Source organism: Vulpes vulpes, chromosome 15 (genome assembly GCF_048418805.1).
Source record: "Vulpes vulpes isolate BD-2025 chromosome 15, VulVul3, whole genome shotgun sequence".
Taxonomy (NCBI): domain Eukaryota; kingdom Metazoa; phylum Chordata; class Mammalia; order Carnivora; family Canidae; genus Vulpes; species Vulpes vulpes.
In genome coordinates, this window is record NC_132794.1 from 67,024,301 (window position 1) to 67,051,936 (window position 27,636).

Here is a 27,636-nt window from a genome sequence, read left to right on the forward strand (position 1 = left end):
AGTTTCTGTTTTCCCCAAACGAGGCATTTTCTGAAGTTTTCCTGAAATTCTGAGAGAGATCAGCATGAGGCTAAGCTATAAGCTGAGGGCCACAGTTTTATTTGGATTGCAAGATCATGGCTCAGAGCAGATCTTCTCAAAATGTTGTTTCCCCTAAGAATAAGGGATATATTGATTTTGTTTATTTTCTGCTCACCCTCTCACATCTTTCCAAATATGTTTTTGAGTACATTGTGCTTTCCTTCACTTTCGTAGTGTTTGGAGAACACAATAAAAGGTAAATATTAAGCTATTAAAAAATAAAGATCCAGGCAGCTGATAAAACAGAGGTCTAACCCACGTAAGCCTTGGAAAAGTCCTTTAGAAAACACATGAACATTCCTACTGAGGATGCATAGGCCGTTTTAACACCTCCTTATTCTTAATTCAGAGATCTCTTCTTTCTGTATCTTTGAGGAAATTTACTATTTATTTGGTGAGGTGATAGTCCTTTGTATGACACACATGAAGATTTGTCAGGATGGTCAAAATTAAATCTAGTGTCACAGAAGTGGCCCTGTTGGAATATTTTATTAGCTCTGTTGGCTCCAGCATATTTGACTTTTTTTTTTTTTTTTTTTTTTTTAAGGACTTATGTCATTGAACTGCTTAACTCCTAGAGATTGAAACACTTTCTGGGAAACCATCCTTACTTCTAAGCTAGTTGATTAGCTCTTAGGGTTAGGGACTGTGGCTTAGGTATTTATATATTAGGGTTAGCAGAGTGCAGGCTGTATTACTGGTATTCAGTACTGTTTATTTCATTGATGTTGATAGTTTTAAGGTGGTATTCCTTAATAGCTGAAATCTTCTTTCTACTTGGCTAGTCATTTGAAAATCCCAGAGCACTGAACTCCATCCCAGTGCTCAAAACACTGAACTTCTGTAATTACTGAAGGGAATTTCATATGCATCAAGGAGAGTTCAGTTGCTGTCCTCTCTTCTTGTGTATATAAATTAAACTTAGATATGGAATTCTCTGGCTTTTCCCTCACCTCCACCATTCAGTGAAAGTGAAGAGAAAGCTCTTTCTTAGGTTTGAAAGCTGATAGTGAAGTGCATGGCTTGCTCAGTCCCTAGAGCATGTAACTCTTGATTTATGGGTTGTGAGTTTGAGCCCCACTTTGATGTAAAGCCTACATAAATAAATAAATAAATAAATAAATAAATAGCTGATAAAACACTAAATTTGGATCCTTTCCTCAAACTATACATAAAAAATTTAAAATGGATCAAAGATTCTAAGTTGTAGGAGCTATAAGACTACAAAACTCTTAGAAGGAAATATAGGTATAAATCTTTATGACCTTGAATCGGGCAATGATTTCTTAATTATGACACCAAAAGTATAAGCAATGAAAGGAAAAAATGGACTTGATCAAAACTGAAAGAACATTAGGGCATGAAAGGACAGTCAAGTAAGTGAAGAGACCATGTATAGAATGGGAGAAAATGTTTGCAAATTATAGATCTGGTAATGCTCCTACTCTCAGAAATATGGAAAAAACTCTGATGATGTAATAACAAAAAGGGAAATAATCTTTAAGATGAATAAAGAATTAGAATAACTTTTTCCAAAGAAGATATTCAAATGATCAATAAGCACATTAAAGAATATTCAAAATCGTTAGTCTCGGGGAAATGCAAATCAAAACCATAATAAGAAACCACCTCACCTTATAGAGTGGTCATAATAAAAATGACAATGACAAGTGTTGGGGAGAATTTGGAGAAACTGGAATCCTACAGATGTCTGGAGGAAATGTAAAAGGTGCAGCTGCTTTGGAAAAAGAGGCAGTTTCTCAAAAGATGAAACAAAGAATTACCATATGACCCAGCATTTCCACTCTGGTATATGCTCAAAAGAAGAGAACTTTGAGAATTGCATCTCATGAAAAAATTTTTTGAAGATTTAATTTTTTAGAAAAATTTGAGATTTACAATAAAATTGAGAGGAAGGTACAGAGATTTTCCATGTACTCCCTGTTCCCACACGTGCACAACCCCCCTCAGTTACCAGCATCACTTAACAAAATAGTATGCGTATAGCCTTTTTTACTACAGATAAACTACATCATAATCATCCAAAATCCATAAAGAGTCACTTTGGTGTACATTAAATCAGTTTAGATAAATATATAATGACATATATCCATCACTGTAATATACAGAATAGTTTCACTGCCCTAAAAGCTCTTTGCTCTACCTACTTAACTTCATCCTTGCAACCACTGATCTTTTTATTGTATCCTTAGTATTATGTTTTCCAGAATGTCATATAGTTGGAATCACATGATATGTAGCATTTTCAGTTTGGCTTTTTTTCACTTAGTAATATGCATTTAAAGTTCTTCCATGTCTTTTCATGGCTTGATAGCTTATTTCTTTTTAGTGTTAGATGATAATTCATTGTCTAGATGTACTGCAGTTTACTAATACATTCATCTACGGAAGGCACATCTTGGTTGTTTCCACGTTTTGGCAATTATGAATAAAGCTTTTAACAGGTTTTTTTATGTGGATATAAGTTTTCAACTCCTGTGGGTAAGTGTGCAGGTTCATATGTGGACATAAGTTTTCAAGTCCTTTGGGTAAATACCAAGGAGTGTGATTGCTACATCGAACGATAAAAGTATATTTAATTTTGGAAGAAACCACCAAACTGTCTTCCAAATTGGCTGTACCATTTTGCATTCTCTCCAGTGTGGGGATAGGATTTGTTGTTTTTCCACATGCTCACAAGTTTTGTCAGTGTTCTAGTTATTGGCTAACCTAATATGTATGTAGATATGTATCTTGTTTCAACTTAGATTTCCCTGATGACCTATACTGTGGAGTGTCTTTTCTTTCTTTCTTTTTTTTTTTTTTTAAGATTTATTTATTTTTGAGGGGTTGGGGAAGGGGCAAAGGGAGAGGGAGAGAATCCTTAAGCAGACTCCCTGCTGCACACATAGCCTGATGCAGGGCTTGATCATGCTGAAATGGAAAGTCGGACACTTAACCAACTGAGCTACCTGGACATACCTGTGGAGTGTCTTTTCATGTGTTTATTTGCCATCTATAGATCTTCTGAGATGTCTGTTAAGGGCTTTGACCTATTTTTAAATGAAGCTGTTTGTTACTGAGTTTTAAGAGTTACTTGTATACTTTGGATAATAGTCTTTATCAGATGAGTTTTTGGCCAATATTTTCTCCCAATCTGTGGTTTAGTCTTCTTAGTCTCTTGATACTGTCTTTGAACAGAAGTTAGGAAATTTTATGAAATCTAGCTTATCAATAAGTTTTTTCATATGTCATATCCTTGATGTACCTAAAAAGGCATCACCATATTCAAGGTCATCTAGATTTTCTCCTATGTTCTAGGAGTAGTTTAGTTTTATTTTAGATTTAGGTCTGTGATAATATTTTGAGTGAAGTCTTGTTAAGGTTATATTGTCTATTATCTAGATTTTTTTTTAAATGTGGTTATCTAGCTGTACCAAAACCATTTGTTAAGAAACTATCTTTACTTCATTGTATTGCTTTTGGTCCTGTGTCCAAAGATCAGTAGATTATATCCATGGAGGTCTATTTTGGGGCTCCTTCTGTTCCACTGGTCTATGTGTGTATATACTGTGAAAGGATCCTGGGTTAATCAGATAAATATATAATGATATACATCCATCATTATAACATACAGAATAATTTCACTGCCCTAAAAGCTCTCTGCTCTACCTACCTAACTCCACCCTTGCAACACCTCGATCACTTCACATATTTACCTTTTTTTCCTTTTATTCTTTTTCTTTTTTTTTTTGGTAAGGACATTTAAGTTCTACTCCCTAAGCAAATTTCAATTAAGCAATACAGTGTTATCAACTATAGCCACACTTAGACTCTAAGACAGTATTCTTCTTTAACAGAATATTTGTATCTTTTTTACCAGCCTCTCTCCCTAATTGCCCTGCCCCCAGCCCCTGGCAGCTACTTTTCTACTGTGTTTGTAAAGTTTGACTTTTTCCCCCCTTATTCTATGTGTAAGTGAGATCATGTGATATTTGTCTTTATCTGTCTGGTTTATTTCACTTAGCATAATGTTCTTTTGGTTCATCTATGCTTTCACAAATGACAGGATTTCCTTCTTTCTAAAGGTCAAATAATATTCCATTCTATACATAGATGCACCGTATTTTCTCTATCCCTTTATGAACACTGGAGTTGTTTCCATACCATGGCTATTGTGAATAATGGTGCAATGAACATGGGGATGCTATAGTCAGTCTTAAAGTCAAGTGTTTCTTTAATAGTGTATTGGCTATTCTGGGTCCTTTGCCACTCCACAGGACTTTAGAACCACTTTGTTAATATCCATAAAGTAACTTGATGGAGCTTTGATTGAGATTGCTTTGAACCTATAGACCAGGTGGGACAGAACTGACACCTTGATAATATTGAGTCTTTTGGGTCAGCCCGGGTGGCTCAGTGGTTTAGTGCTGCCTTCAGCCCAGGGCCTGATCCTGGAGACCTGGGATGGAGTCCCACGTTAGGATCCCTGCATAGAGCCTGCTTCTCCCTCTGCCTTGTGTCTCTTCCTCTGTCTCTGTCTCTGTCTCTCATGAATAAATAAATAAAATCCTTGAAAAAAGGAAAAAAATATTGAGTCTTTCTATCCAGGAACATTGATTATCTCTCCGTCTATTTACTTCTTTGATTTCCTTCATCTCAGTTTTGTACTTCTTTTCCTACAGATCTTTGTTAGATTTATACCTGAGTATTTCATTTAGGGGAGGTGCTAATGTCTATGGTATTGTGTTTTTAGTATTAGTTTCCACTTGTTCTTTGTTGGTATACAGGCAAGCAGTTGACTTTTTATATTAGCCTTGTATCCTACAACCTTGCTGTAATTATGAGTTCCAGGTTTTTTCTGTCAGATCTTTTGGATTTCCTACATAGTGGAGTATGTCGTCTGCAAACAGTTTTACTTCTTCCTTCCCAGCCTGTATACTTTCTATTTCCTTCTCTTACCTTATTTATTGCATTAGCAAGAGCTTTCAGTGCAGTGTTGAAAAGGAGTGGTCAAAGACAATATCCTTGTCTTTTACGTGATCTTAGTAGGAAAGCTTCAAGTTTCTCACCATTAAAGTATGATGTTAGCTGTAGGTTTTTTTGTAGATAATCTTTATCCAGTTGAGGAAGTTCTATTACTACTGACTGACAGTTTCTATTGTGAATGGGTATTGGAGTTTTTTAAATGCTTTTTCTGCATGTATTAACATAATCAGGTGATTTTTCTTTTTTGGTCTGTGTAAGTGAACTAGCCTAATAGAAAGCAAGACAGTTGAGGAGGGCCAACCAAACATTTTGAGAGCTCAGTGCGGTCTTGACAGCGCCCTCCCTGGATTTTGGTTTTATAATCATCTCACCAGAGTTTCACTCTTTCCCACCAACCCAGTCAGGCTGGTAGAACTTAGCCTTAAGAGCATCTATCTCAGAGGAAGAGTTCCACAGACTTAAAGGCTCTGATCACAGATGAAGGTACTCAAACAGCCACTCTTTAGTCATCTGAGCCTGAGTTTGTTTTGACAGGAATTTTTTGTTTTTCTTACTGCTCTCTGTGGGTGTATCTCAAAGCAACTTAATATTTGTTGGGGTGGGGGTGGGAATCTGCATTTAGTTGATGCGTGACCTGGTGATTTGCGTTCTCCCGTTAACCTTTTTTTTTGCCTTCTGATTTTTATGTACCATATAACTAAATCAATAAAGAGAATGGAAAAATAGCTCTGTTTAACATTTCAGGGGTGATGGAGTAATGTTGTCTATAAATATTTATATATTCCTGAGAAGATGCCTTTTTCTTCTGACATTTAGACTGACTCATGGAGAGATTCACCACTGGGGAGGAAAGAGAATAAAGAAACCTTTTTTTTCCTCAGTAAATTTATACGTGTCTTTCAAAGGTAAACAGAAGAAAATTCAAAAGGATTTTTCATTATAATAGTTTTTTTTTTTTTTCTGGAGCATTGAAATATTTAGCCAGTCTTTTCTCATCTAAGATAGTAACTGGGGAGACATGAATGTGTAATTGAATGCTTCCCCAAATCCAAATAGATGAGTTTGGCTTCTAGCTTCCTGTGTGTCCCACAGCTTCCCTTCTATCCAGCTTCCCTTCTCTCTCTCTGCACCTGGTCTCTCCTGCTTTCCTTATGCCTCCTTTCTCCTGGTCTTGGCTTCATTCCTGTCTGCCTGAGTCACTGCCTCCCACATTTCTGGTTTGTCAGCCTCAGTAATGGATAGAGACCCTCTGGGCAGCCCAAAACCCAGCCCCAGTAAGTGCTCACCTGCCTTTCCTGGGGAAGGTAGAAGCCTGGTCAGGGAGCTTGGATGCAAAGCTGTGCTTCCTTGCTTGGAAGCTCCTTGAGCATGCTTTCTGCATTTCAGAAATCTGTCAGGCAAAGAGAAAGCTATGCTCCTTTATTTGGCTTGAGTTTCTGCAGCCTGGTATGGAGAAAGTGGTTATATACCTTCTCATCAGAGATAGGTCTTCAGTGACTAGAAACTAGGAGGTTGATTTTTACAAACATACCAAGTTTGGGGAGTAAAAATCTTTTTGAAATGTGGGGCCATAATATTTTAAAATTGAGACCAACCCTGAGAAAGTTGACATCCACTGAAATAATGGAGCAGACTGAGCACTCTTCTGCTGGGCGGGGGGGGGGGGGGGGGGGGGGGGGGGGGGGAGGCGTTCTCATGACCTTCTTTGGTGCAGGGGACCCAGAGTTAAAATGTAGTAGTCCTCTGAGGACTTTATGACAAAAAGTGGGACCCACCATGTGAAATTTTAAGAGGGCTTGCTCAATGAATTCTTACTAAGTCTTATTTAAGCCTTCTATAGCACAAATAATCATCATCTATCATCTTTTCAAGTTGAGAGTTTTATAGTGAAGTATCTTTAGTAGTCAAGTATATGTATATGTGTGTGTATATATGTGCATATGTGTGCATACATATATGCACACATGACGGTAATGATAAAATCTGTCCACTCTAGGTGGTGATGTGAGGACTCACAAGATTACAGCAAAATGCTGCCGTTAACCACCAGTAACAAGCGGTTAATGGTTAGAAATCCTGGTTAGAAGTTACTTGTACTTTCTTCTTCTTGCATATGAATTTAAATTTATTCTCACAGCTTTCAGGACAACCCCAGCAGCTGTTTTGAGGCTTTCAGTTGTTATAGGCAAATAATTAACATAGGTCATAGCAGTGTCATGCAGATGACTTGTTGCCACCATGTTGGGTGGCACTAAAGTTGGACAGCTCTTGCTTGTGCTGTGGTTTGTTCTTATTCTGATGGTATCTTACCCATTTAGATGTTGCCTAGGAATGTTCAGAAGGATCCAGACTAATCCTGGAGCTCTTCAGAAGCCTTAGGGATTCCCAGCCACGCAAATTCTTAGAGCCCTGACATCATCCTGGAATCACTAAGGTACTAGAAAAACTTTTGTGATCAGGGTGACATTGGCCCTTATTACAGATTCATTCCCCTATTTTGCTTGTTGGGGTCCTCCCTGTACAAGGAGTAGCATCTGGTCTAGTGAATGGTAACTCAGTATATATGGGTGAATAAATGATTGCATTCTATAAGAAACAAGCATTTTGTACACTATTTCAGTTTAAGTAGTTGGCTTCCTGCCGTCCTAAGAAGCAGTCAGGACTGAAACCTATGGCCTCTTTTTTTAAATCAGTTCTGTGGAAGATTTTAGAACTAGAGTACCCACAATATCTCTCTGGTTTAAAGTTTTTGCACAACTAAAACCTGTGTCATAAATTATCCCACTGACCTCCTTTTAAGCAAAGAAGAAGAAAAAGAATAGCATAAGCAGGACATGTTAGGCTGGTTTTCAGGGAAGAGCCATGACATTACCCTTCCTACTCTCTCTGCTGGCTTGACAACTGTCAGTTACTTGATTTTCTATCATCTTGGGGTAAAGAAAAACCTTTCAGATTCTGTATTTTAGTTTTTTCCAAACAGGTCGTGAAGCATTAACAATAATGGTAGCAGCATATACTGTGGTTTGGCTTTGCTAATAATAAGATCTTTGCTATATGTTAAGTGAGTTTTGCAAGGACTGAGACATAGTGTGTTTATGCATAACTCTGGAATCATCAGGTCACACAGGCCCTAGGTTATGGTACTGCTGTTCAGACAGTGGCCTCCCAATCCAAATTTGTGTTCTGACTCCCAGTCCAAAAGTGTTGTTGTTGGGGTTTTGTTTTTGTTTTTTAACAGAGCTATAATTTCTTTTAGATACTTGTTCCTCTGTAATAAAAAGGAAATAAATCAGGTGGAGGAATTGCATCCACCTGTTTATCAAATAATTGCTGAAAATCTGTGCAGTGTTGAGAAAAGTAAATAATTGTGGGCTCTGGGGATGCCTGGGTGGCTCAGCAGTTAAGCATCTGCCTTCGGCTCAGGGTGTGATCCTGGAGTTCCAGGATCAAGTCCCACATCAAGCTCCCTGCTTGGAGCCTGCTTCTCCCTCTGCCTGTGTCTCTGCCTCTGTCTCTCTCTCTCTGTCTCTAATGAATAAATAAAGTCTTTAAAAAAAATAATTGTGGGCTCTCAAGAAGCTTGCCATTACATAGGGAAAGTAGGCTCAGAAACAGTTACTCAGTGTTGAGATTTTATGGAATACCTACTCATCTGGCAGGCCCTGTACTAGGCCCTGGGGTCACCAAGTCCTGGGTGGTGAGTACTATCTGTGAGGGAGTAGAAGGATGTGACAAACTGAGTCATGAACAAAGGGTAGAACTCCCCCCAGGTGGAAGGGTAATTTTTTCTGAAGCCATCTGGAATGCTGCCCTTCTCCTTCATCTCTCCAGTCCTGTCCATTGTGTAAGACTGAACTTCTATCTCCTCTTCAGCCTGATGTTATTCTTACCTGACTCGACCCAAAGTTTGACTCTTCCTCCCGTGGATCCTTTTGGTTCTCTTGCCATTGAGTCTACATTCCCTGCCATCCCCCCTCCCCTGGTAATTTCTACATGCAATGTGGGGCTCAAACTCATGACCCTGAGATCAAGAGTCCTATACTCTCCTGACTGAGCCAGCCAGGTACCCCGCTACATTCTTTTTTGGAATATTGTGAATTTCCTGGCATCAAAAGGCCCAGAGAGCTTCCTGTTTCTTTATACAAGGGAAAGGATGATCTTACAAGGAAGAGAACCATTCTGTTTCATTAGAATTAGAGTAACTGAAAGTTGTCTTGTGTTGTAGTTGGATTTATGTTTTTTTTGAAGATTTTATTTATTCATGAGAGACACAGAGAGGCAGAGACATAGGCAGAGAGAGAAACAGGCTCCCTGTGGGGAGCCCCATGTGGAACTTGACTCCAGGACCCCGGGATCACAACCTGAGCCAAAGGCAGACGCTCAACCACTGAGCCACCCAGGTGCCCCCAAAGTGGATTTATTTAATTCAAAGAAAAGTGTGTATTATGACTAAAGCTGAAATCAGTCAAACTCAAAAGATGTTTCACCACGCCAATAAAATGCTTTTAGAGTCTCATCCATGCCTGCCTCTCAGGATGCTAGGTACTACACATTTTCTGTCATACCATCCTACAATGACCAGCGTTCTCTACACTGCAGTCTTGTTTTGTTTGGTAGTAATGAGGCAAGGCCCTGAACCCTGGACATAGATATACCCAGATTAGAGCCCTCTACAGCCCCTCCATGGCTTAGTACTATTTTAACTGTGGAAAGAAAGTATCCATATGCATAGGCCTGTGTGTTTTGCCTACACCAATATCTGCATCTATGCCTACATGTACATGTTAATAAGCACAGCATATATATAATTTCCCTGCAGATAATAACACATATTTGACTACACTGTTAGTCAGTTTGTGTCAAAATTGTACTGATTTCCTATAGTTAAGAAAATTATACTAATTAAAATCTGAATTGAACCGTAATTAGCCTGATGTATTAGTTTACTGAGGCAGCCATAACAAAGAACTGCGAACTGGTGGCTTAACCAACGAAAATGTATTGCCTCTCAGTTATGGAGGCTAGAGGTCCCCAATCAAGGCATCCTTCTGAGGGCTATGAGGGGAGGGTCTGTTCCAGGCCCCTCTCCTTGGCTTGACCACCATCTTGTACCAGTGTCTGCTCCCATTGCCTTTCTTCTATGCGTGTCTGTGGGTACACATTTCCTCTGTATAAGGAAGGACACCAGTCGTTTTGAATTAGAACCCATCCTAATGGCCTTATTTTATCTTGATTATCTACCCTAAATACCCTATGCCAGCAAGGTCCCCTTCTGAGGTTCTAGAGGTTAAGACTTTGACATATGAATATTAGGAGGGTCAGGGGAAGGAAACAGTGCCAGCAATAACACTATGTTAGGAATCATATTTGATGAGTATCAATTTTACAAGCCATTGCTGGCATGACAAAATATTGTGGCATAATCCCTGTAGATAAACACTTTCAAAGTCAGAAAATTATTTCATCTTGCCATTTCTTTAAGGATCCTTATCCTTTATTTATTATTATTATTATTAATTATTATTATTATTATTATTATTATTTTGGTCTCTGCATTTCTTTTATTTTTCCAGGCTATATCTTAAATTTTATATGTTTTCCAAGAATTAGTCCAGGTTGTAGAGAATAAGTGCAATACTATCTCAAAATAGTACTTGAAAATATTTTGTTACATTCAACTCTGCTGTTAAGAGTTGACCATTCAGTGTCCTCTCCCATGGGATATGTTTGTTTCTTCCCCATGTTCTTGATGAAATACTATTTATGGATACAGACCTAAATTTGATTTGGTTTTATTATTTGGAAATGTAAGTCTTATCCATAACTCACTGATAAAATTGGCCAAGACTTTTGATTTGGGTTTAGTAAGTATAGGAAAATGGTACCCTGTCAGAGTACTCGAATTTAGTTAATATCTTCTTTGTAATTCTGATTTGATCCACTAAGCAGTTCTAAAAACTTGAGTTTACAGAAAACAGAGCATTGATATTTACTATATGTGTATGTCTACTATTTTCTTTAGTAGAGTCTAGTCCAGTCATTTCTTCTGTCATTTCTGTTAGCAATCTATTTTAAAATTTATGTTAAGCCTCTATCTTTCCTCTGCCTCTTTTCTGTAAATCTGGTTTATTGTCCATGACAAATGTTTTTCCCCTATTCATGCCTGTTGTCAATTCTTTTGATATGGTCCCTTGCAGCCTGAGCCCTTGCTAGCAGAATCATTCTGTAGGCTACATTGAACTATAAAATATAGATTGAATATTGGCTTTCTTGGTTGTTAATGCATATTCATTTATCTAACCCATAAATCAAACTGCTAATATCTGTAGATTCAGTTTTTTTTTATTAGCATAATATCTTCTGGGTTGCTCCTTAAAAATACTGATGATTCCTTAAAAAAAAAAAACGAGCTTAAAGTGTGAAAGAATAAAAGTTTTTAAATAGAAAAATCATACTGCAGTCTTACTTTCTAATGGTGAAAACTTACAAGTTGCTGATATATACAAAATCAAAGATACAGCTGAGTAAATTATGATGACTTGCATTGCAATATTTATCTATTTTAAAAAGTTTCTAAATATTGTACAATCCTGTGGGAAAAAATTATAATGTAATTACAATGAGGGAAACATCAGAATACAGAATTACATAAGCATGTCATCTCAACTACATGAAATAATGCATAAACAGTGGAAGATGTGTCAAAGTGTTAGCAATGCTTATGTTTGGGTAGGGTAGGATCATTCAATGAAGCCTGGATAAGACAAATTTGAGTTTAAACCTCCCCTTCTCCTGGAGGTGCCTGTTACTTAGGAGACATAACCTTCTAAGCTGGATTGAGTGACTTGTCAGAATGGGACACATGAAAATTCAATTAATAAAAACCTTACAATATATATATTTCACCCATTTTACTGTTCTCTTAACACAAGCACTATGTTCATTTTTTCCATATTTCTTCCTGTTTAAACACAGTAGGAAAAAAAAAAAAAAACACAGTAGGAGACAGAGCCCCCAGTACAGTGTCCTGGTCACCTTATCTGGGCGAAGTCTTTGCTCCTTAACATAGTGTGATGTTGAAAATTCAGTGACTTGACACACAGAAAGGGTTTTTTATTATTATTTTAAATATTGGAGTTCAATTTGCCAACATATAGCATAACACCCAGTGCTCATCCTGTCAAGTGCACAGAAAGGGTTTAGAATACATGCAGGCACATAATTGGTTTTATATGTTTGCTGCTGCTAATTAAGAAATTGAAAAATAGATGTTTTTCATCTCAGTGTAGTGTCCTACACTGAGAAGAGAAAGCCACAGTAAAGATTTACATACCCTGCAGACGGCTGGACTTGATGACTTCTGTGTCTGAGATCAGGGATACCACAGGCTAGATTTAGTTTAACGGAGATGTTGCAATTTTCAGATATAAAATGCAGGTGATCTTGGAATGAGTGGCCACAGAAAATAAGGCTACTCTGGAAAATCTAGTGTGTGAATGCTGGATTGGTACTGTGGTGGACTCTGAATCTCCAGAAATATACATTTCAATGAAGTTCCTTGCTTTGCATCAGTTCTCCGGGCAAGCGCTAGATTTTTAGGTCTGGACTCTAACAGAAATGCCCTTCTGATTTATAGTTAATGGATTAACATAGATAAGCCTCAAGAATATGTTCTTTTTTTAAAAAAAAAAAAAAGATTTTATTTATTCATGAGAGACACAGAGAGGCAGAGACACAGGCAGAGGGAGAAGCAGGCTCCATGCAGGTTGCTGACATGGGACTTGATCCGGGGTCCCCAGGATCAGGCCCTGGGCTGAAGTGGCGCTAACCTGCTGAGCCACCCGGGCTGCCCCAAGAATATGTTCTTAATATTAATTTTTCTCCTTAGCATTCACCCTTGCCAAAAACCATACACTGTTGCCTCTTTCAATGATGTATGATGCTGTGAGTTTGCAGTCTTGAATTCACTGGTCAGAGGTGGATGCTGAAAACCTTTGTAGGGAAAGGGATTTGGAAATAGGAAGTAGGAAATTTCTCCATTTCTTAACCGAAACCAAATATGACAGTGACCCTGTTGCTGCACAGCCCAAGCCCACACGGCTTTGGCAGATAGTCTTCAGTCCAGTGGATGCTTTCTTAGCATCAAAAAACAGAAGCAAGGGATGCCTGGGTGGCTCAGTGGTTGAGCGCCTGCCTTTGACTCAGGTCGTGATCCCAGGATCTGGGGTCGAGTCCCGCATTGGGCTCCCTGCAAGGAGCCTCTTCTCCCTTTGCATGTGTCTCTCATGAATAAATAAATAAATCTTAAAAAAACAAACAAACAAACAAAAACAAAACAGAAGCAGGAGGAAGGTGACCTGAGAAGGAACTTGGAGTTCTTTTCACTCATTCTTCCAGGGTCAGTTTACAAAATACTGAATATTGTTTTTCCAGATCATTGTAGAACAAAGCTCTTTATTTTTTCCCAAGTAAAATCCAGTCCTTCTGTACCCATCCCCATGGCATGTGCCATATAGTGACCACGCCTATGTTTATCAGCATCAGCAGTAGCAGCCTGGAGAATCTGCTTTTATGGGATTTTTATAGGCTTGTCACCAGGAGTCAAGAAAAGCAAATAATGGGAGGGGTTTATTCCCAGTTATCCAAACAAAGAGTAAATAATTCGCAGTTCTTCTGGTCTTGACCTTCACTTTCATTTTTCTTCTGTTTTTCCTTGGACTTGACCTTTTATTTTTCTGCCCTCTGTATTTTTGTGAATAGCCTCAAATCATTTGAATGAGTTAAAGTTCAAAATAAAAAATTTGAAATCAGAATTCAATTTGCAACCTACTTCTTTAACTTGTGAGAGGAAGCAGATAACAGGGCTGCAAGGTGGACTCCAGAGGGACTAAGATGTGGGGATGATTTATTCTGCTGTCTCAGCAACCACAGGGGTAAGTGTGACATTGCCAGAAAGCAGGCACAACCTTCTTAGTGGTCTGAGGGAAACCAAGATATATTCCACAGGAAAACTCCTCCCAGATTTTCTGTCTGTGAAATGGGGATGCAAAAAAATAAAAAATAAAAAAAAAATCTGTTTTACTTTGTAAGCTGTTATGTACATCAAGTGAGAAAGATGTCTGTGGAAGGGCCATAGAACTCTTCAATGCCAGATAAACACTAGATTTAGCATCTCTTGTCATTTCAGGGGGGACTTGAGCCCTGGAGGGTGGGCACTGGAGCATGGGTTACAGGTGAGTGCTCCATGGAATTTAGGAGAAGAGAGGGATCCTGCACTGAGGGAGAGGGGTTAGAAAGACTAGTTTCAGAAAACCAAGCTTGATGCAGGGCTTGCAGGGTGGGTAACTGGGAAGACCAAGATGGGTGGTGCATTTCAGACAGAGGTAGCCACAAAGGCTCAAATAATGGAGGCAATTTTGCAGAAGTTGAAACCACACTGTTCCATTAAAATGGTGAGTTCTTACAGCATGAATGAGGGAAAGCAAGTGGGTAGATGGGAGGCCATGACCCTGGGGTTGAGCGATTTGAACCTGATTACCCGTACATTTCAAAATTTGGTGTCTATTAAAATCATCTCTCAGCACAATTATAACACTACAAAGACGTAGGTGTCTGCTCCCCTTCCTTTTAGCAGGTTTTCTTCCCAATTCTTTGCTCACTGCTCTTTATCAGAGCTCTGAATTAGTCTGCAGGGACTCTCTACCTCCTCAGAATTTCCTGAGGAAAATGAGGCGTCATATCATCTTTAATAAGGGTCAGCTCTCAATTTGTCTGGAAGTTCTGAAATGCAACATTGTAAGACAGTGATAAGTGATAAATCTAAATGTCCGCTTATATAGCAAGGTGTAACCGTCAGTGCATCCTTATGACCAATGATAGACCTAATGATGGAATTTCATATGCCTGTGCCGAGAGCTGAGTAGAGGTGGAGGGTGAGTTGGAGGGATCCCTGGTGGGCTCTAGTCATATCACATATGTAGCCAACTATTGTGGCAGCATGGGAAGGTCAGATTATGGTTTCTAGCAGTGTGACCTTGGGAAGGTCACTTAATCTCAAGATTATAGTTTCTTCATCTGACAGTGGGAAAACAGTGTCAAAGATCATTTCCCATCATTCTGTACTGCCTTCTGCTTTGTTCTTGGAAGTAGAACTGCTGACTTGCTTCTCCATCCATGCATTACACACATCCTGAGGCCCTCTCTGCAACAGCAGGTACTTTACAGTGAGCAATGCACATTGTCCGTCCCTGCCCTCAGGGTGCCTTCAAGAGTTCTTGACTGATGGTGGGTAGCCTTGGTTCTTTCTTGAGTTTCCTTTTTGCCAGGCTGGAGAACTTCATCTCATAAGCCATGAGTTTAAGCTGCTGTGATCTGTGAAACAGATTGTTGATGAGTAGAAATAATAGGGCCTGCTGGATGTTTGCCTTCCATTCATCTTTTTTTAAAAAAATTATTCATGAGAGACCCTGAGAGAGAGGCAGGGACATAGGCAGAGCGAGGGAGCCTGCTCAGAACTCTGTCCCAGGACCCTGGGATCACGACCTGAGCCAAAGGCAGACGCTCAACCACTGAGCTACCATTAGTCATGCTATTCGTGTGGGTAATTGCTAATGACTAATTTAGGAAAAAATCTGTTTAAGTCTTACCCTGCAGTACCTGTTAATTCCACAAACATTGACGAAGCATCCACTTTGTGGTGGGCATTATACTTGGGCCTTGAGATTCAAAGTTGGCTGTGATGATACAGTCCTTATCTTAGGAGGACAGGGAAGGAGACCTGTCACCACAAATGTACTCTTGATACTGTTGTATGTGTGTCTTGGGGTGAGTGTCCTGAGGACAGGTGAGAACACTGCAGTAGCCCTGGGTTAAGGGGCAAATGGGGTGTTGGCAAAGCAGCTCTGGGTGCCGACAGCTTGGCTGGAATTTTTATTGACTTGCCGGACCTGCTGCTGACTTCACACCTGTGTGGGTGGTTAATCATTTCCCCTGTTCCTGTATCACCTGACCTTTTAACGGTTATTTCTAGTTGAAGTATACAAAGTCAAGTGATTGGTCCTGGCTTTCCATGCCTCTGTGAGGGAGAACTGAAGAGAGATCCTTGTGTGAATGTTCTCTCTGCTTTTCTCCCTGTTCTGGCTGCCAAGGGGGAACATACTCATTCTGCTCTTTTTCTATGTGGGCGGTTACCATGTGAGGAAATCCCATCAGCTGTGTTCGTGTACTATTTTCCCTGAGCTCAGGATTAGCTGAAGTTCTCTCTCTTAAGTTGTGAATGTGGGGGGTTAGGGGAGTAACCCCTCTAATCAGACTCTGCCTTCTCAGCTCTCACTACTTGGGAAGAGGGAGGCGTGAGGGGCCCAGTGAGAGGAGAGGCAGATTATTAAGGAAGGCCTGTGGCTCCCTGATAAAGCTGGATGCAGGGCAGCCCTGGTGGCTCAGTGGTTTAGCACCACCTTCAGCCCAGGGCCTGATCCTAGAGACCCAGGATCGAGTCCCACATCGGGCTCCCTGCATGGAGCCTGCTTCTCCCTCTGCCTGTTTCTCTGCCTCTCTCTCTCTCTATGTCTATCATGAATAAATAAATAAAATCTTTAAACAAACAAACAAACAAAAAAGGCTGGATGCGGGTGAGATGACAATAGGAAGGAAGCTCTGCCCTCTCCTCCTCATTCTTCCCTAAATGATTCCTCCCTAAATGATTCCTCCCTAAATGTTGCTCCCAGAGAACAGTTGATTTGACTCACACTTCTAGATGGTCACACATAGACAACTGGATGTGCATGGTGGGCTCAGCATTATATACGGAAAGTTCTGTATGTGTGAGCTGAGCCCCAGTGTACCTGAGCACAGACAGCCCAGGAAAGCAAGATGAAGGGCTTTTGAGGCACCTTTGGATAGCTATGACCCCATCATGTGATGGGTTTTACTTGTTGGCTGAGCTGTTTACCTTCCTCCCTTGCATAAGAGCAGGTAAGGAGTGGAGAGAAGGAAAGCTTTTCACTGGGCATTTCTCCAGGAGAGCAAAATTGTTTACTGGAGATTGAGGTGAATAATAGGCCTGTGTTTTATACTGACATTTGGTTATAAAATGTGTTCTGTTACCACAGCTATATTTTGCCTTCTGAGGGGGGAACAGATGTAAAGAAGCAGGGGCAGGTATAACCATCGTTATTGGATGCAGAGGTCTTCCAATGGGTGAGAATGGAGCCAGTGGATGGAGGTAGAGAGAGGAGAGGGATGATGGGCAGTTCTTATTCTTCAAAGTCTGGGGTCCCAGTGACGCATGGTAGTCTGGCCCTCTTGTCCTCTCAGCTAAACACGATACCTCTGCTCTGTAGGGGAGTGTGCAGGGTCCCTATGCCCCCTCTCCTGGGATGCTCCAGGGCAGGGGTCTACTTTGATGCTAGCCCTGACCCATACCATAGGGTATAATTCTCTCTGTTAGGCTCTTGGATTCTGATGTCCAGAAGGACAGCCTGAGTGCAGGAGTTCTTGTCCTACAAACATATTTGGCTTCATGGCTCTTCCTTGGATACTTCTGTTTCTACCCAAAAAAAAAAAAAAAAAAAAAAAAAAAAATGAGTGACTTGAATAAGGATGAACACAAGGAACTGTATGTACAGGGAACAGGGTTACCAGAAGGGGTGTGCTGTTTAGACAGGAATATTGACCGTCTTTGCTCCCTAATGTCTGTGATAATGTCTACTACATAATAGATGTAGAATAAACAGTAAATTGAATTTTGCAGCTTAGATGGTGGCTAAATAGAATATGTTGCTTCCAATGTATCTCCAACCCCTGTGGCTAAGACGAAAAATAACAAACTCTTACCTGGCACTTTCTTTGTGCTTTGGCATGGGTCAATAGATTTCTTTGGTAACCTTATTACTACAGATTAGGTCTATTACTATCTCCCATTTCACAGAGGAAGAAACTGAGGCAGACTGCAGTTAAGGAACCAGTACAGAGCCATGAACTAGTAAGGCAGGAGTAGAGTTGGAGCACCTCACAGACCTCACTGGTCAGGGCAGAGATCCGAGGGGTGGTTGCTCATCTTAACCAATAGTGGACATTTCTTGGGCAAGGAGGAGGCCTTGGCTGAGCTGGGCTAGTTTGTTCCAGGGTGGAGTGGCCTGAGCTTAGGCAGCCTGCACTGCTGCCACCATCCTGAGCTGTTTACAGCTCCTTGGGACCAAAAAGTATTGACTTTAAAAGGAAAAATGTCTGGGTTTTACCACCGGTTCCATTGGCTCATCTGCCACAATGGATGGCACAGGCAGATTTTGTGTTGGCCCCAGGTGACCTTCACACATAAAATCTGGACCAAAATGGTTAGAATGAGAAGAAATTATGAAAAGGAAGATGTTGTATGTTTTATGAATTTTATACCCTTTTACCCTTTCCTCTTTAGGAAACCAAAACCACAACAAAAAAGGACTTAAGATCCAGCAAGATAGCATGCATTCAGATTGGGGTAAAAGAAAAACAAGGATAGGATCATAAAATAGAGAAAGGGGTTAGACTATAAAACAGTCGGCTTAAGCCTTCTTGCAGCCAGACCAAAAAAGGAAACCTATTCTTCTGTCCTAGGCTCCCTGCCTGTAGAGGCAGCAGTTAGCCAAAAGGGTTTAGGATACAGGGAAGTAGAAGTAAGGCTCAGTTTGCCGCCTACACCACTGCCCTGAGAACATCTTGCTGGAGAGGGAGTGGGGTGTTGGTCTTTATCATGGCGTGTCGTCTGAGCTACATGATTTTCTCAGGGCTTTTGTGGATATAAAGTGAGACTTCTCATAAGAGCTGAAAACACTCATTTTTATTCGACGTATCTAGGTTCCTATATGCTTTGATCCAATGATCTTTTTACCATTAGTTTAGGACTGTTAATTTCAGCGCGTGTCTGTTTTGCAAGTATCTCACTGTGTTGTGTGTGGAGCTAGAAACAGCTCAGTGCTTTGTTGTGTTCCCTGTGGAATAAGGTTAAATCACCATGTATTTTGACTTCAGACCTCATTGACAGTTGCCTGTATGGATGATGATCTTGCATAATAAAAATAAAAATACCTCGTCTTTTGCATACACACAAATAGATAACCTGAGAGTTGATAAGGCATTTTTTATGTACCTTATTTACATGTTTCTGACATTCCCACAAAGGAAATCCTTGGTCTTATTTCATGTTCCATATTGGGAACACTGGGAGCCAGGAGTAAGAAGAAGAAACTGGAGCTGGAGCCTTTTAGTCTTTGACCACCAAGCAGATGCTGGATGCTGTGAGAGTGATTTTGGTTGGTTGGTTTTGCTGTATAACATGTACCATGTTGTAACATTTGAGGTGGTAGAAAAGTTGAGAATATGAGTCTCACAGTGAATCTCCTGTGTCCCTCCTTATGTTGAATCTCTACCTTGAGCTAAGGGTAGTTGTTTCCGTGGCTTCACCTGTGAGAGGTTGGGATGAAAGCAGAAGGGAATCCTGTGGGAATAGTTGGCTAAGCATCAGTGTCCACTGGGAAACTCCTTTCATGGGAGCCAGTTGTCCCCTGCTCTTTGAAGAGCAAAAAGAGGAGAGATAACAGGCCTGAAGGTCCACGGCATCGGCAGGTCTGGGAATGAACCTGAACTGCAGACTCCTTCCTAGTCCAGTGCCCTTCCCTTGAACTGAGACTTGCCTGCTCCTCTTCTCTCTCACAGGCCGAGAATGGAGATAATGCATGCTGGGCATCTGCCTCCAGGAAGGGCACTTAGCTGTCTTGGGACTGCCTTTTGGGCCCTCATCTGGTGGAAGCCGTGTCTGTACAGATGCTATGTAGATAAGGAATTTGTAGCAACCACGTGATACATACTTCTGGATAAAGAGCCTTAAGGGCATAATTCAGAGCTGCTGCCTTTTCCTCCGCTCCTTCCAGTAGGCCTCCCCCAGAGACAGAGAGACAAGTCTGTACTTGCTATGCTGGCCCTCTCCTCCTCTCTCTCCTAAATTTGCTACTCTGGCTTCCCCCCTCTGCTAGCTGCTTCTTAACTGAGCTACCAGAGAACTCTGTGCCAGATTTAGTGATATCTCTATCCTCATCTTCCTTGAGCTATGATCAGCGCTTGGCACACCTTCTTCTGGGCCCATGGTCTCTTGGTTCTGTTTCTTCACCTACCAATGGGCCTCCTTGCCAGTCCCTTTTGTCCTGAATTTAGAACATTGTTACAGGACTCTGTCCTCAGGTCTCTGTCTTGAGCATATCCCTAGGTGATCTTTCTAGTCCCAAGGAGTTAGATAGGATGAGCTCCCCCTACCCATTATGTGTCCTGCTTAGTCTTTGACCCTGTTCTACCTCTCCACTGAACATATCCTAAAGAAACTCATTAGAGAATTTTCACCCCAAACCTGCATCTCCAGCAGCTTCAAGCACATCAGTCAGTGGCTTCTTCATTTTTCCAGTTGTTTTGGATAGAGATTTTACTTCACAGCTTCTCCAGGCTTTTCTCCTATGTTCTTTGTTGACCTGGGTTTTGTCCAGTCTTGCTTGTATCTGCTCCCTGTTGCTCTATCTGCCTCTTTCTCCTCACTCCCCGTGTGTCTTCTGTTGCCTTCTGAGCTCTAATGTTTACTGTCCTGCTGTTATAGTCTCCTTTCAGCCCCTGTCATGGCTCCGTATTTCCCTTTGATGGAATCCTGCTTGGCTTGGCTTGAAGGACCATTAATTTGCTCTGCAGAAAGCCCAGTTATTAGCCTGGGAAGGGCAGCTGTCATGCAGGGACACTTACAATACTTCCCCTTCCCAAGGAATGGAGGAGATGCAGCACCCTATTTTCTCTGGTGCATTCCATAAATGGCACCCATGACAGAGTTCCAGGACCTTTATCACTGTTACTAGCAGCCATGCTCATGAATCTCAGTGGTTCAGGAAACCCTACAGCTGTCACCAGCCCCAGGGGGACAAACTATTCCACGCAGTGATCTCTACATTAAACTTGTCAATTTAAATCTAGAGTTTAAATTTTTTTCCCAAATTAGGGAGTTAGTTGGTTAAGCATGCCAAAAATAGAGTGGGGTAGACCCTTTCCTATATGGCTGTAAGAGTCCTTGATGTTGTAGGTGGAAAATGACTGGATATTTTGAGCTCTTCTGCTAGGTCAGCAATCTAGCCACTACCCAGGCCATAGTAAATTGATTCAGTGTGGGGAAGATTCCCAGCGAACACTGCTGTTGTTTATTGAGAACTGTATCTTGATGTTTTTCAAGAAGTATTTTCACAGGCTAGTCATTCAAACATAAGTAGAGGTCAAAATGACTTTATAGTTGGACGGCCTAAATGATTGCTCCGCGTGTCTTTATGTATTGCAGCCTGCCTGGGGACACCAGAATATCTGTTTAAAAATGTCCTCTGTATCCAGTGGACCGGCAATCAATCAAGCATATGAAGAAGTGATGCCCCAGAGGCACCCGCTCCCTGGGCTGGTCAGCCTGTGGCCCTTTCTGCCTCTTAGCTAGCTCATTGCTTCTTCACATTTATGTTCTTAAGTGGGAAGGGACTATAAAGGCAGCTGGGGTTCATGTTCACTGCTTGTGGGTTCTCTAAGAAAAGTTAAAGGATGAGAACTTGAAATTCCTGTGGATTTGTGTTCTCTGTGTAGTCCTGGGGTTCTAATAGGTGCTGACTGTGAAGTGCATTATTCTGTTTGCCACAATGACAGTCCAGCCGGGTGAGTCTGTGACTGTGAGTTTCTCAGATGCAGAGAAGAACCCTTCCTCTTGCCTCATGCCTGAGGAACATGCATTTGATTGAGGCTGGCTTGGGTTGAGGGCAGGCAAAGATTCTGGCTACAGAATAAGTCAAAATAAGCCATTAGCCACCAACTCAAAGGAAATGAACTAAATTTTTGGACTTAGATTTTAAAAAGAAGTCATTTATGAAATAAAACCTAGGCTAGACCTGTGTACTTTATAAAGTAGGATGTTGGGCTCCTATTGATAACCCTTTAGGGTTTGGTTCTTTTAGGTGTTGTTACCATTGGGGCTTCTTTACTTGTGGGGAAACTGAAGAAGAGTGGCCAGAGGGCCTTGCTTGGATTTACATAGGGTCCTGGTGTTGGAGTTGGGCCCAGATGCCAAGTCTTCTGATACAAGGAGTAGTGGAACACTTTTACCCTGAGGAGCATCTATCTGTCCCTGTCCCCAGGATTTGTGGGGAGAGAAACAGGGCATGGAGGCTGCTAACAGAAGCATCTTTAGGGGGTAGCTGTGGTACCCAAGGCTCTCTGCTTCTCACACTGAGGACACCTTGTTGGAAACCCAAAGTAGGTAGGCACCATTGAGAAGGGGTCTTTTTTTTTTTTTAATTTTTTATTTATTTATGATAGTCACAGAGAGAGAGAGAGAGAGAGGCAGAGACATAGGCAGAGGGAGAAGCAGGCTCCATGCACCAGGAGCCCAACGTGGGATTCGATCCCGGGTCTCCAGGATCACGCCCTGGGCCAAAGGCAGGCGCTAAACCGCTGCGCCACCCAGGGATCCCGAGAAAGGGTCTTGGTGAACTTCCACAGATCCTTTATCCCTAGAGACTCGACTGGCTACTCTGTGATAGTGTCAACCCTGAGACTAGATGCTCTTGTCTTATTTTAAAATTTTTGAAATCATTTAATTTGTGCTTCTATCCAAAGCATTCTCTTTAATAGCTAGGTTATTCTTTCAATTATTTAAAGCTGATTTAGAATCTAGCGGTTTTTTTCAAGACTATTATGAATATCATGGTTTGTCTCTGTGTTTTCCAGACATTCTAAGTGAGAATCTTCAAACAATTTAGGAAAATGGTGGCCCTGTCCTTAAAGATTTGTGTCCGCCACTGCAATGTGGTGAAGACCATGCAGTTTGAACCATCTACGGCTGTGTATGATGCATGTCGAGTCATTCGAGAACGGGTACCTGAGGCACAAACTGGCCAAGGTAGGCCAAGGTTATTCACTGGCTTATTGAAAAGTGTTTGTATGTTCTTTGCTTAGTAGCTAAAGAAATGGCTGCTCTTAGTGGTACTCAGGGCCACTAGTATATATGTTTCAAATGAAGTGTCTTCTTAGCCTACGCAGTACATACTTCCTGAGTGAGTCTTGTGATGTCAATGGCCACAGCTGCCACTGAATCATCGTCACACCCCTCATCATGACCCTTCCATACATCAGCATCGATCTCTATAGTTTACAAGACACTTTTTTGATAAGTCACTTCATTTGCCCTATAACATACAAATGAAGCTACTCTCAACAGTTACTGTGTTTGTCTCTCCTTCGCTCTGTTTTCCGCATATGCAGCCTGAAGAAGGCTGGAACTGACATCAGGGCTCAGGGAAAGCCTAACATTTCAATTACTTTGAAGGGGCTATTTTATACACTTGATCTCAGACCTGAAAGGGAGTGGGTAGCATCTATGTTTTGTTTCTTATTTCTTTAAACCACTGAGCACTTTTAATCCGAATTTGAAGAAAAGCCATGCATACAATTTTTATTTCTCAATTCCTTCTCTCTACATTTCCTTCCTTTATTTAGTGTTTGGTGCTTGAGAAATTGGGTTACTCCCAAATTAATAAGCCTTTATTATGAAAATGGGGTAAAACTTAAAAATTGGAAGCATGAAAATCAAATATTCAAAGAGATAAACATTGATCTTCTCAAAGATGTCACAAAACTGCCAAACTTGTGGCCTAAAAGCATTGTTTAAGTTATTTAAAAACATTGTTATTTCTAGATTACCCAAAAATAAAAATAAAGTCACCCCACATTCCCAACCTTTCTTCAAATTCTGGTTCTCCAGTCATTTCTGGTGCCTTTGCTTTTACTGTTTTTCTCCCAGATTAAAAAAATTTTTTTTTTTTCTCTAGAGCGGATTGCTTTTTAGCTCTGGTGAAGATCAAAACCTTTACAGATCTTGAAGTTGTTATTCTAAGAAACAACAGGAGCTCAGACCATCATCTGGGCCTCTGAGGTTACCTTGAATCACATTCAGAAAGACAGAAGTCTTTATTTTACTGATTTAATTATAATCTTTGAAGACATATTTATTTAAGTAGTCTCAGCACCCATCTTGGGGCTCAAACTCATGACCCCGAGATCAAGAGTTGCATGCTCTATTAACTGAGCCAGCCAGGAGCCCCAAAATAGAAATCTTTAGACAGGAAATGGTACTGGTTTCCTCTTGCCACCATGCTCTTGTACTTCCTGATCAGATTAAGGGATTTCTATGGAGAACAGAGTTCTATTTTCCAACTATATTCATAATTTAGTGGGATGGGGGACAGAGGCTTCATCTCACTGGGCCCTCCTGCTTACCTTTAGTAATGCTGTGTTAGGATGATGATGGAATTATTCAAAGTGTAAAGGCTCCATTGGCCTTCTTTGGCTGAGTGGCATTGGGCTTAATTGGTTACTTCCTTAGTTTCTCCATGGTCGTCTTGTCCTCCTTCACAGGTTCTCTGCCAGGTTTTTATATAGCAAGTGAAAGGGAACAAAGCTCAATTCAGAAATTAGAAATTTGGACCATTCTGTTCTTGATGTTTCTCTAAACTGTAGACACAGCTGCTGCCCACTGGTTTTAAGAATCACGAACCTTCTCTGTGGGTGTTGATGTTGCAGCTCAGGCTTCATTCCTCCTCTTGTGCTTTAGCCCCTTGGCTTGTTCATGTTGTCAAAACGAAACCTGTCTGGTGCAGAAGAATACCGACAGCCTGCCAAGTCAGCAGACTCAGGGTTTGAAGCTGGTGATGGCATCAGCGGCACTCTGTCTTTTATCCTCTCTTCTCTTTATCTTCCAGCTTCTGATTATGGGCTGTTTCTTTCCGATGAAGACCCTAGGAAAGGGATTTGGCTGGAAGCCGGCAGAACACTGGATTATTACATGTTGCGAAATGGGGTATGTTGTAGATTTTTTTCTTTTATTTTGGGTCACTTGGTCTGTGGGCCTTCTATAGAAGCCAACATAGTAGTATTATGTGAAAGGGGAGAAAAGGGGAGACCCAACAATCTATTCTGCATCAAGGGTCCCTTATTCATAGTTTTGACATGGTTGACTTTGTAAGGGCTGTTCAGGTAGTAATAGAAACTATCAGTAGTCCAAATTCTTGAAGCCCCACAGAGTAATTAAAGCAGCTTGGGGTTGGCTCTTCATACATGCCTTGGTTGGGCTTGGTAGTTAGGAAATGAGATAAAGTGTTCTTCTGTAAGGATATAGAAAGTATCCTGGAGACTAATGATAAAAAGAAAGGGTAGATTAGAGGGAAAACAAAGAATTCCTAAAGGTAGTCAGAGATTAAATATTCATCAGTTTTGTTTTTGTAAAAGAAGGTCCATATTAGATGTAAGCTTGATAACAATCAGTTCAAGTGACAACAAAAAAATGGTTGTGTTTGGAGTTTAGAGGTAGTAAAAAAGTGTTGTATATTCTGTTCAGCTTAACCTCAAAGATACTGGCTTTTAGTATATGGAATGCATGTATCAGATGGGTCACTATTCTATAAAGTGAGAATGAATTATGTGGTACCAATTAATTTTCCATTCATAAATCTATTGTTAGATGTAATTTAAAAAAAAGTCTCCTCTTTAAAAGTAACTTCCAACCTACTACCCCCATTTGATCTTGCCATTACTATAAAAACCACTTTTGTGGCGAATCCCCACTCTAAAGAATTACAGGGGGGTATTATTTATTCCTCCATGACATAGATATTAAAAATTGCTTCTAACAGTGAGATAACTGGAGGAGCACACCACTGTCTTCTTCAGTGGCAAGTAAGAATTTTCCTCTGCTAGTCCTCATCAAAGCAGATCATCTACAGTCTTTTAGGAAGGCATAAGCTACTTTAAGCTTACAGAGATTAGTTTTAAAGAATTGTAAGCTATAAACAGTACTTCTTTGGGGGCAATGTCACCATCAGATTTTAGGAGAGCTTGTTGGAGGCAGTTATTTAGCACTGGAGTTTATATATTAGTGACAAAAATCTCACGAGAACTTGGAGGAATTCAGAGTGTGCTAGGGAAAATTCATTCTTTAAAGAACAGTGTCCAAATTAATGACCTGGTTTCCTAAGTCATGTGAAAAGTTTCTGTGGTTTTGCCCTAGGATATTTTGGAATATAAAAAGAAACAGAGACCTCAGAAAATCCGGATGCTGGATGGATCTGTGAAAACAGTGATGGTGGATGACTCCAAGACTGTTGGGGAACTCTTGGTTACTATTTGCAGCAGGATAGGTGAGTGTTCACATGCAGAAGTTTTGGTTCTGGTTTTGTTGTTAATTCCATGCCTGATCTTTTTTTCACCCCCATTTGAGACTTGCCAATCCTGAATATGTCCTAGTTACTGATTTCTATCCAGTCCTAAGACAGACAGTGTTGCTATTCCTTAGATAATGCAAACCCACTAACTGGTGTTGTAAGCACTTGAACATCTCGCTGTGTTGAAATTGAGAATTTTATTTCCCTTTCAAAAACAAAAGGAATTTTAAAAAATATATATTTACTTTAGAGAGAGCATGTGTGTGCACGCACACGAGAGTAGGCATGAATGGATAGAGGGGCAAAGGGAGTGAGAGAATATCTCAACAGACTCCCCACTGAGTTCAGAGCCTGATACAGGGCTGGATCTCAGGACCCTGAGATTATGACCTGACCCAAAATCAAGAGTTAGACACTTAGCCAACTAAGCCACCCAGGCACCCCCCAAGAGGAATTTTTTAATTAAAAATAATATGATTTGAATCATATAATTCTAGTTTCCCTTCCATGGCTGAGATTCTCTATAAGCATCAATGACATCCAGTATTTCCTTGAAGACTGATAGGGATAGCCTGTACAGTTTTGATTGCTACATAACTTTTCTTCTCGTAGCTTCTATTAATATCCTCAAAAGAATAAGTCTGTCTCCTTTCTGCATGAAGCCCTTCAAATATTTGGAGAAAGTATCCTGCCCTGTCTTAGTCTTCTCTCTACCCAAAGGAAGACCAGTTGCTTCAGCCACTTGATTGACACAGTCTTGCCTTGTTCTGCATGGTCTAGACTGCTTATTTCTTGAAAATTAGAATTGAATGTGACATTTTCAATGTGGCTTCATTAGCTGAAAAACCTTCTTTTTGGCCAGAGTTATTTAATGTATACTCTGTGGATGGCCCCTTGACCCTGAGCTTAGTAAAGCCTCTTTCTGTCCTTCACTACCAGGGACTCCAAGGAGGAGTCCCCACAGGCACCCAGTGGGAAGGAGTGACAGCAGCATAATCGCTCTCCTAAATCCTAAATTACAAATTTATAAATTATCCTAAATTTATATTTTTAGGAATAACGAACTATGAAGAGTACTCTTTAATCCAAGAAACAATTGAAGAAAAGAAGGAGGAAGGGACGGGTACGCTAAAGAAAGACCGGACACTGTTGCGAGATGAGAGGAAAATGGAGAAGTTGAAGGCCAAGCTCCACACAGATGACGACTGTGAGTGTCTGTGAAGGGAGCGGCGGCCCGGTGTGGGCGTGGTCAAGCCTCACTGCCCTTCCTTCACCTACATGACTCTGGGTGGGATTTTTCCCTTTGCTGTTGCTT

General features: G+C 40.7%; 1 protein-coding gene across 18 annotated transcripts in view; it reads left to right on the forward strand.

Annotated features, from left to right (window-relative positions):
* TLN2 (talin 2) overlaps window positions 1-27,636 on the forward strand; it is a 424,341-nt gene that overhangs the window by 206,233 nt on the left and 190,472 nt on the right. For all 18 annotated transcript variants that reach the window (XM_072738715.1, XM_072738723.1, XM_072738718.1 and 15 more), the window contains 4 exons: window positions 22,834-23,005; window positions 24,864-24,961; window positions 26,168-26,297; window positions 27,376-27,528. In XM_072738715.1, the coding sequence (XP_072594816.1) occupies window positions 22,870-23,005; window positions 24,864-24,961; window positions 26,168-26,297; window positions 27,376-27,528 (517 nt within the window). In that variant the 5' untranslated portion in view covers window positions 22,834-22,869. The remainder of the gene's footprint in view (window positions 1-22,833; window positions 23,006-24,863; window positions 24,962-26,167; window positions 26,298-27,375; window positions 27,529-27,636) is intronic.